Here is a 10553-nt window from a genome sequence, read left to right as displayed (position 1 = left end):
ATTGGGTACCCGGCGGCGTTTAAGTTGTTCCCCAGATGGTAAACAATTGTGCGCAAAGCGCCATAAGACAACTTTCATCTTGCCCGGTGCTTTGATAGACCATAGCAGTCTCCAATCCTTTTCCTGGGAAGAAAAATTGGAACTCAAACCCTTTCCTTTTGAACTATGAGACTCTAGGAAGTGTGCAGACCGAGCCAAATTGTAGGATGATCGCACCGTGTATTCCCCGAATCTTGTGAATGGCCATCGAACAAAATCCTCACCATGCTTGTAGATAGGGATCTGAAGAATCTCGCATGCGACGTCATTCCAAAAGAAGGCACGCACCGTTGCTTCATTCCAGGACCTGCTTTCCTCATACATAAGGCACTTAACTTTAGCATTGGCATGAATAGGAGAGAGCGGCTGGAGAACACAAGGCGGAGATGAAGGGATCCAGTGGTCAGAAGTAATGTGAACCTGGCAGCCGTCCCCAATTCCCCATTGAACTCCCTTCTTGAGCAGGTCACGGCCAACAAGAACGCTGGGCCAAGTGGCAGAAGCTGAACGCGGAGTCGGTGCATTCCAGAAATCCGTGTGAGGGAAATATCGGCCTTTTAAGACACGAGCACACAAGGAGTCCGGAACAGTAAGTAGTCGCCACCCTTGTTTGCCTAGCATTGCCAAATTGAAGATGTGCAAATCCCGAAAACCCATCCCGCCAAAAGACTTGGGCGTTGTGAGCCAATCCCATGATCTCCAGTGTATCTTCTTTTTCCCATCCTCTCTGCCCCACCACTCATCGGCAATAATTTGTCTGAACATTCTGCAGATAGCCTTAGGAAGTTCAAAGCAGCTCCTGATGAAAGTAGGGATCGCCTGAATGATAGATTTCAGTAGTGTTTCTTTCCCTGCTCGCGAGACCGGTCGATCAGACCATCCATGAACACATCGCCAAGCCCTATCTGGCAAGAACTTGAAGATACTAGTAGGGGATTTACCAACCTCGGTAGGCATACCAAGGTAAGTGTCATTGAAGGCTTCGTTAGATATCCCAAGACTCGCCTTTACTCTTTGCTTAACAGTCTCCGAACAACCACGACCAAAGAGTAAAGAGGACTTGTCCTTGTTAATTAACTGACCAGAACCAGAGCAATATAGTTCCAGAGTGGTCTTCAGAGCAACCACGCTACGAGCATCAGATCTAGCAAAGAAGATACTGTCACCGGCAAATAGGAGATGTGAGATAGGAGGACCGGAACGACCGTTCCTAATGCCATGTAGCTCGCCACAACTCTCCTTTTGGAGTAACAGACTTGACAGTCCTTCAGTGCAGAGCAGAAACAAATAGGGGCTGATAGGATCACCCTGACGAATTCCTCTCGATGGAGCAACAGGTGCAGTAAGCTCACCATTAACCCTTACAGCATAGCGGACATTGGTTACACACCTCATCACTGAGTTGATCCATGCAGGATTAAAACCAAGTCTGGAGAGACAACCATGAAGAAAACTCCACTCAACACGGTCATAGGCTTTCGTCATGTCAATCTTCAAGGCAAAGAAGGGTTGTTTAGCTCGCTGATGTCTGATGGTGTGAAGAGATTCAAAAGCAATAAGAGAGTTGTCAGTGATCAATCTTCCAGGCACGAAGGCACTTTGAAACTCAGAGATGACAACAGGGAGCAATAACTTCAAGCGATTGGCCAAGACCTTCGAGGCAATCTTGTAAAGAACATTACATAGACTAATTGGACGGAAATTCTTCAGGTGCTTGGGTCGTGTCACTTTAGGAATAAGGACGATCACTGAGTCACAAAAACCCTCCGAAATTGAGCTTCCATCCAAAAAGCATCTCATGGCTCGACAAATCTCCTCTCCCAAGAAGTCCCAATGATTCTGATAGAAGAGGGCTGGAAAACCATCAGGTCCAGGAGCTTTAGTAGGACCCATCTGGAACAGAGCAGCCTTGATTTCCTCATTAGTGTAGGGCTTACTCAAATCCTCATTCATCTCAGGAGAAATCTTTTGAGGGATAGCATCCAGGACTGCATCAGCTGCATCACAAGGTTCGGAAGTGAAAAGTTTCTCATAGAATTGTTGCACCAAACCTTTAATCTCTCGTTGAGTATCAAAAAAGGACCCATCATCACGGACCAGACGCTGGATTCTGTTGGTCCTCTTGCGGGCAGCAGCTCGAGCATGGAAGAACTCAGTGTTGCGATCCCCCTCACGCAACCAGTCCACCCTCGAACGTTGACGAGCCATGATTTCTTCTCTTTCAAATAACTCACATAATTGAGTCTCAATAGATCTTTCCTCAGCCAAAGATGAGTCCGTGACTGGCATAGACCGGATGGACTTAAGTCGTCGCTCCAGTCTATTGATCTAACGCCGGATAGAACCAAAAGTGTCACGACTCCAGGACTTAAGGGCCCCAGCGACACAATGAAGATTGTCCCATGTCGCCTGCAGAGAAGAATCACCACTCCGCCCCTCAGTCCAAGCACGTTCTAGCTGCTCTCTATAGTCGGCTGCCCGCAACCACATAGCCTCGAACTTAAAACCTTGCTGCACTGGCCGTTGTGTCCTCTGGGTGGGCTGCCCGGCAAGCTCGATCAAGATAGCATAATGATCAGACGAGGTGGTGATCACATGTTCAACAGCACAAACATCATGCAACCTTACAAAATCTGAATTGGCCACTGCTCTATCAAGCCGGACTTTCACATGGCACTCCGGGTCTTGGCGATTACACCACGTAAACTTAGGCCCGGAGAAACCCAAATCCATCAACTCACAGTCCATGAGACAATCTCGAAAGGCTGAAATCTGAGCCTCAGATCTGTCCCAGGGACCACAATGCTTGTCCTGGGATAGAACCTCATTGAAATCCCCACATACAATCCAAGGACCTTGCCATTGAGCTTTCAAACGTTTCAGCAACTCCCAGAATTGTGGCCTGTCCTCTATCCTCGGTTCGCCGTACACAAAGGTAGCACGCCAAGTTGAGCCCGCCTCCGAAGTAAAAAGAACATCAATACATCGAGCATTGCTCCCCTTGAGAGAAACATCAACAGACGCCGTCCAAAACAGAGCCAAACCACCACTCAGGCCGTCGGAATTAACGGCCAAACACCCGGTAAATCCTAGAGACCACATAAAGTTTCTGACACGTGAATCCCTCATCTTTGTCTCAGAGAGAAAGAGGAGGGTGGGGCGGTGAAGCTTCACTAACCAGCGAAGCTCGCCAACTGTCGAGTCCGCCCCCAAGCCTCGACAGTTCCAGCATAACAGACTCATTGCGTCTGGCGGCGCTGCTCCGCAGCCGCCGCCGGATCCGCCGATCGGGTAGGAGAAGTCCTTTGTTTCTTAACTGACTCAATATCTCCAATCATTTCAAGTGGAGGAGCAGCTCCAACAGATCAGTTGTGTTTCAAACTACAGAGCAAGCAAGCAAGGCACTGGAGATGAACAAATTATAGAGCCCTGTACTTCTTCTCACCAGCAGCAGCACGAGCAGGGGACCTCAGGTGGCAGCACACGAGAAGGGGACCTCTGGGCGGCAGCACGAGCAGGGGAGGAGCAGCAAGTTGTGGAGAAGCAGCAGAAGGGGTCCAGTTTGAGGTCCAGGACCGCGAAAGAGCTTGAGGGAGCTCGTGGTCCAGGCGCAGCGGGAGCTCGTGGTCCAGGCGCTTGAGACCCAGGCGCACGCGGGTCCTGGGCGGCGGCGGCGGCGCGGGCCGTGCGAGGAAGAAGGGGATATCGTCGGCGCAGGTCCTGGGCGGCGGAGGAGCACGTCCTATGCGGCGACGGAGCAAGCAGGGCGGCGCAGGTCCTTGGCGGCGGAGGAGCACGTCCTGTGCGGCGACGGAGCAAGCAGGGCGGCGCAGGTCCTTGGCGGCGGAGGAGCACGTCCTGTGCGGCGACGGAGCGCGGGTCCTGGGCCGCGGAGGAGCACGTCCAGTGCGGCGGCGGAGCAAGCCGCAGGTCTTGAGCTGACGACTGGCCCTGGCGACGCGCGCCGGCGACGGGCGGAGGAAGAAGGAAGGAGACGCGACCTGTATGGCAACCTGTTTGTAAGAAATTTGAAGTTATGAGGGTGTTTTTGAAAAATTGGCATTACACTACGCTGTGGACAACTTTTCCCGGACGGAGGGAGTACTTGGGAGTAGGACTCCATATCCCAAAAAAACTATCGGCATTTGTTACACACCAGATGACCCTGGACGGGTCACTCTCAACACTTATTTTGTAAAATTGAAATTACTCTAGAAATGAATTTTGGCGTTCCATGCAACGCACTGGCATCTTACTAGTATTATAAAAAAAATGAAGTCTTCCCACAGGCCTTCCTAGCTAAGTTACTTCATTGAACAAGTGCACGGTCATTAATATTGACAAGTTTACCATTACTAGAAAAAACAAACAAGGCAAAGATATGGTATTTTTTTCGTACAATAATGAACGAAACAGGTCAAACCAAATTTGTGCAACAACGTAGTTGAGCATGAGCGCCGTTACAACAAGCTAAGCATGCACCTGCGCCATGTCATTTGAAGTCAATGACACTCCCTTGAGCTTGATACACTTGACGACGCCGGCGATCACAATGTACGGCCACAACTGGCCTAGCAAAATCATTAGAACTGCCTGTGCCATCCTCCACCATGCCCGAGCTCCGAGCCTCTTCATGAGCACCAGCTCACTGGTGACAGCCTTCCACAGGAACCAAACGACATCGGCCAACACAAGAGCCGTGATCGTGGAAGACGCCATGGCCGTCGTGCGTGCGACGGGGACCAGCACCACGTAGAGACCGAACACAAAGGCGATGCTGAGGCTCCTCGCAGAGCTGGTCATGAGTGCCGCTGCGATGGTGACGAAGGTCAGGCGGGTGTTTATGCCACTGTCTATGCCACCCTCGGAAATCCCCGCGTATGTTAGCAGGGCGATGGATAGGCTCGACAAGATGAAGGCCAGCGTGTTGGCGATGATAAACACGTGGAAGGCGGGGTGCCCAGCAAGCGTCGGTGTGCCACCATCTTTATTGTCATCGGCTCGGTAGCCTCCTGGCAGAGTAAAGGCTGCGGCGAACGCCACCGTCCCGATCAGAACAGATCCGATGCCAACTATCTGTGTGGATGTGGTGACCTTCTGATCTAGCTCGCGATCTAGTTTATCTTGGTCTGGCTCCGAAATGCGTCCGTACAAGAGATTCCTTCGGTAAGTACCAGTCTGAGCGCCGGCATATTGTAGCAACTTAAATATCCTGATTCTTGGGTGCTGCAAAATATACGGGAAGAAGTTCACCTGAAGAAGCCGGTCGATTAGTACAAGTCGGGGGAACCATATATATGCATCATGAAGCAACAACAACTGCTTACCAGTTCGTCATTAACGTCTTTGCCCATGTCGAGCCATGCAATATCAAGTGGTGTTTTCCCACGCTTGTTTGTTACATTCAGCTTAACGACTCGGTTTTTCATCAGAGGATTGAAGATCCCTAGGTTTCCGATCTTGGCAGCCAAGTGCAATGCTGTGTTGCCATCTTCATCCTGCATGTTCATCACAGACGATTGAAATTTCTGGCTCTGCCACTTGCACGCATACTCGACCACCGATTGCCTCTTCTCTTGGATGGCCACATGGAGGAAAGTCATCTCCTTGGCGTCGCGTAGCTCGGCACAGTCAGGGCAGCGATCGAGCAAGACGGAGATAGCATTCACTTCGTCCGCGAACGCAGCCACATGTATGGGAAACGTTCCCTTGTTGTCTGGCTGATATGCTGCAGATGGGTCAGCAATCAGCAGCAAGCTCATCGCCTCGTGCCTCCCCCAAGACGCGGCGAAGTGAAGAGGCGTGCTTCCAGTGGATCGGTCTGCTTCTTTGATGAGATCCTTGTTCCATTCCAACAACATTTTTGTTGTGTCTGCATTTGTTATTTCTCGGTGTTAAACGGAGTTATCAAAATTATGAAGTAGTAGTATGTTGTATCCTTCTAGCTTTGAGTATACAGTATGCTCCTGTTAGCAGTAATCTTTGATTAGCCTAATTTGAGTTAGACGCAAACGTGAGTTCCTAGAATGTGTCCTAGTGTACACATGCATTGATGTGTCCGGTTCGAGTACTACTTCATGTACGGGTGGATGGCGGGGAGGTGGTGGGCTTCGGCTGCGGCGGCGGTTCCTCGCTGGATGTTGGTGGCCATGGTGATGTTCGTCCTCGACCCCGATCTACTCCGATCTGCAGCGGATCCGGCCCTTGGTGGCTTCGGTCACCGTTCTTGGGTGCTGGCCTTGCAGATCCGGTGGCTGGAAGGGTTCCGGGGGAATCTCTTGGCCCGCGTGGCGGCCACTCCGATGGCAGTACCTTTGGGTGTTGCTTCCCTCGTTGGAGGCTTCGGAGAGGACCTCCTTCCTTCCACCCCTCCCAGGAGCTCAGGTGAAAACCTCATACCCCCCTGTTCCAAGCGACGACGACACCACGGTGGCGTGCTCCTTCCTGAAGGCGTTGCTCGGGGGCTGCTCAAGCGGCGGTGGAAGTGGCGGCGGTTCGGTGTCGACATATGCATTCTGGTCAGCTTCATCTTGGAGGCGGCGGCGACGTAGGCGACGCTCGTCTGGTGGAGCTACTGCCGATGTCGCATCGTCGACAGTCTGCGCCATCAGGTTCGGGATGCTCAGGGGGAAACCCCAGATCTGGGTCTTCCGGATCGGATGATGATGGCGTTCTATCGCTTTCCCTTCTGGGGGCATCGTCTTGGAGCAAGTGCTGGCTGGAGGGATGGTGGAGCGGTGTTTCATCTCAAACATTGATGGCGGCGGAGATCGATGGCATGGCGTTGTGGAGACTCGGCGTCCGATGCGCGGAGATGGGCTCGCGCAGGAGGAGGTTGCTGTCTGGCGTCATGGTGACGTCGATGACAGAGTGGCCAGACAAGGTAGAAGCCTCAATATGTTCTGAAGACCTGTGGAAGATGGCGGCGACGACACACGAGTGTGTCTGACCGGATTGTGCCTCAGACCCGGTATGTGGCTCGGCTGGGGCTTCCGAATGAGTTTCGGCTTCCGGCTTTTGATGTTAGGCTTAGGTGAGTGGTTTGGGTAGTGGCCCAGTTAGCACCCCTTCATCATTTTGGATAGGAGTAGTGGCATATGTTTCCAAGATGGTGGATTCAGGCACATTGTTGTAATACTTTGTAAGGTCCTTGAGAATAATCAATAAAGTGGGTGTATGCATCTCCCAGATGCAGAGGCCGGGGGTCATCCTCCTTTTCTAAAAAAAAACTTCATGTACGGGTGCTAGTCCTTTGTATAGGAAGAGTTTAGTACTCCCTCCGTCCCATAATATAAGAGCATTTTTGACACTACACTAGTGTCAAAAACACTCTTATATCATGGGACAGAGGGAGTACGTGTTAGGTCGTAGGTTAGTTTGGCTAGGTGAGTCCTAGTAGGATTGGTTCGCCGTGTAAGTTTAGGATGTGTCGAGTTGGTTATGCTTTGGTCCCGGCAGTTTGCATCTATATATGCATCTGGGCCCAAGGTAAGAAAAAACCAGAAGATCAAGTTGTATCGTTGAGAAAACAATTTTAAAAAAAAGAGAAGAGAGGAACAACACGTGCCTTTGGCAAAAAAAATTGTGTGAGAGTGTTCGTCGTGATTTGATGTGACCGATCCGTGGGCGAATATCCAACAGCTCCAACCCAAAGCGAGTTGAATGTTATAGTTTTTTCATAAAAACATGTTTCCATATTGTGAGCGCATCAGAACACAAGGTTTTGAATTTCGTACTTGGCAAATTTCAAAGACCCGCCTTAAACTTGATAATTCCAGAAGGAGAGTTTGAAATTTAATCAAATTTCAGGGTTTATTTTTTTTGCTTTCAGACGGAAGCGCAGCTTTAGTGGACCAGCAAATGTACTACCGAAATTGTAACACCTAACAATTAGAGTACTAACGCTTTAACGAGAGCTCATAACAATTCCTTAACAACATATCCACTCATTTGGTTTGGTATCGAAATCTACCCAGTGGTCCAATTAATGTCTCCTATAAAAAAAATACAGACTGCTCAATGCCATCAGGAATGTGGATATGTTGTTATTCAAATTTGGTTGAGTACATGGAGTAAGCATTATAGTTGTACCTATAATTAGCAGAGGTCTTAAGCATGTGTAACTTAGGGCTAACATATGAAAGACACTATATCGCAAATGAGATGATGATGGAAACATGTAAGGGCGTAGATGCTAGATCATGTGGGGGACGATCTGGCAGGCCATAGCTATGGTGGAAAAATAGGCTATGAACAAGTTGTCCGATGTTGTCGAGGTCGCGGTGAGTTCCATTGCCAGATGTATTATGGCAATTGAAATGGGTGGGTGGGTGGGGGGGAGGGGGGGTTGAGTGCTTGTAGTCGTGCCCCAGACATATATGCGATGTGTGTTAAAAAGTGATGTGTGGAAATGGTAGGCTCATCATTTACAATAATACGACATAAAAATGGAAATCATTCAAAAAATAATGGAAATATGCCAATGCAAGACAAAATTAAGTCAATTCATAACATAGAACACTAATAGCATATTCGACTTTCACCCAGTGTGGTGGCACATACCTTCGCTAGAGTTTGTGATCACCTTTTATAGAAACACAATAAAAGGAGCCTAACCAACTAAGTTATGCTTAGTTCATGAGCTTGTAACATGGTGTTTCTCCTTGTATTCAATTTTTCCTCTTGCACTAGAATTGACCGTGGAAACAATTTGTAATGACGTTTTGTTATAAGTACAGTGATGATGTTCTCTAAACAAACATGTGCCATTGGGAACATACACAAGATTATGGTTATAGATCAGCTAGCAAGCAAAGGGAGGAAGGTAACATGCTGCAAGTGTCAAACTGAGACAAAACATGTTAACAGTTTACAAGGCAAACCATTGAAAAATTGGGTGGGAAAACTTAGCTGCAAATAACAAAGATCGTCTCATATCAAATAAGAACTTCATTGCTCACATCGAAACATTTAAAATATTTACTACTTAACACTAGTTTTCGTTTTTCAATCCCATACACTATAAGTTGTGATCCCATTACCTTATCAATTCTATAAAAATAAATAACTTGGCACTATCACATCCCCTTGTTAAGTGGTTCAAGTCCGACCATTTCCCATTATTTTATTTATAGTGCTACAATTTGAAATTTTCTGTATGCCATAATGAAATGTCAATAACTCCTTATGTATAGAAAATGTTAATTTAGAAATGCAAAATGAACTTGGTTCATAAGAACGTGTAGAATTTTTTGTTACAGTTTTAAAGTAACATTAAAAGGATATTACATGTAAATTTAGAATTATTCATTTCTATAATCTGTGATATTTAAATTTTCTATGTAAATATAAAAAATAAATTACTTAGATCATAGACGATTACATATGGAATTTTAATTTGTATACGGAGGAAATTCATGGAAATCCAAGTTGGTGTTGATGAGCTCATATGGCATCTTAGAACTAAAAAACTAAGAGAAAACAATCTTTTTAACAACTTAATCACAAGAGAGCATAAGTCAAGGGGGGGGGGGGGGGGGGGGGTTAAAGGAGATGGTATATAAGGGGTGATAAGTGAAAAAAAAATGGATATAAGATAGTGTCAATTGTTTGGCAGCTGAGCCCGTGTAAGTTCTACTAGTTAAAAAAAAGGTCTAAGAGATTCTCACATGTAAATAAACTACAAAGTAAGCAAAACCATGAGAAAATATTATATTATGCTCTTGTGGGGTGATGGAAAAACCATAATGGTGAGACTAGAAAATAAATGAGTAATGATTTGCTAACCTTGGCCCTTAAGAACAGCTGCATGCAAGGCATTCCGGCCGTCAGGTCCAGAGTACGAGAGCGGCTGGTCGTTCCCATAGAGCTGGCGGGCAATGTCTTGGTGACCCAGCTCGACGGCCAAGTAGAGCGGCGACGAGCCATCCGCCGCTAGCACGCGAGCCAGGTGGTGGTCCTCTGAAATGAGCCGGTCCACCATGTCCCTGCTGCTCACACGAACAGCTTCGTGCAGCACCGTCTCACCATGCCGGTTCTGCCTTCTCAGCAACTCCTTCACCATCTCGGCGCTGCCGCAATTCTGTGCAAGATCAACGAGCAAACGGACCATCGCACCCCACCCGCCCCGAGCGGCGCAGTGCAGGGGCGTGTCGCCGTTCTTGTTCTGCAAGTAGACGAGGTAGCCGACCTTGCCGTGGATCACCGTCGCGCTCTGGAGGAACTGGTCGCTGTCTCCCCTCGAGGCTACCACGTGGAGGAGCGAGTCCCAAGCAGCGGTGAGTCCCTCCGCGCCTGCATTGGATGACTTGATATCATCCACATGGACGGCGTTGGAGACACCTTCCTCCATGGGGATGACGAGCTGAGGCGCCGCATCGTCCTCTTCGCTGAGGAGACGCTCCAACCGCTCCCAGTCGCCGAGCCGGGCGGCCATTAGCAGCTCGGGACGCCGCTCGAGCGCCTTATTATTTTGCATGCTGGTCTGCATAGTGTTGTTCGCTGCAGCAAGTTTA

At 48.6% G+C, this 10553-nt stretch overlaps 2 protein-coding genes across 2 annotated transcripts; both read right to left on the bottom strand.

The window, feature by feature from the left end:
- Positions 1 to 334: 334 nt before the first annotated feature.
- LOC147983115 (uncharacterized) lies at positions 335 to 2278 on the bottom strand. Its single transcript, XM_087540647.1, has 3 exons — positions 1783 to 2278; positions 460 to 1278; positions 335 to 346 (listed from the first exon to the last, which is right to left on the bottom strand). The coding sequence occupies exons 1-3, from the start codon at positions 2245 to 2247 to the stop codon at positions 335 to 337; spliced, it is 1296 nt and encodes a 431-aa protein (XP_087396773.1). The 5' UTR covers positions 2248 to 2278.
- A 1180-nt stretch (positions 2279 to 3458) lies between these two features.
- Positions 3459 to 10496, bottom strand: LOC147983114 (protein ACCELERATED CELL DEATH 6-like). Its single transcript, XM_087540646.1, has 4 exons — positions 9826 to 10496; positions 5367 to 5911; positions 4522 to 5265; positions 3459 to 4052 (listed from the first exon to the last, which is right to left on the bottom strand). The coding sequence occupies exons 1-4, from the start codon at positions 10472 to 10474 to the stop codon at positions 3459 to 3461; spliced, it is 2532 nt and encodes an 843-aa protein (XP_087396772.1). The 5' UTR covers positions 10475 to 10496.
- Positions 10497 to 10553: the final 57 nt, after the last annotated feature.

The sequence above is a fragment of the Triticum urartu genome, chromosome 2A (assembly GCF_056163025.1).
Source record: "Triticum urartu cultivar PI428250 chromosome 2A, HENAU_Tu73, whole genome shotgun sequence".
NCBI classification, from domain to species: domain Eukaryota; kingdom Viridiplantae; phylum Streptophyta; class Magnoliopsida; order Poales; family Poaceae; genus Triticum; species Triticum urartu.
Note: the sequence above shows the minus strand (reverse complement) of the source record. Positions and strands in the feature narration are given on the sequence as shown.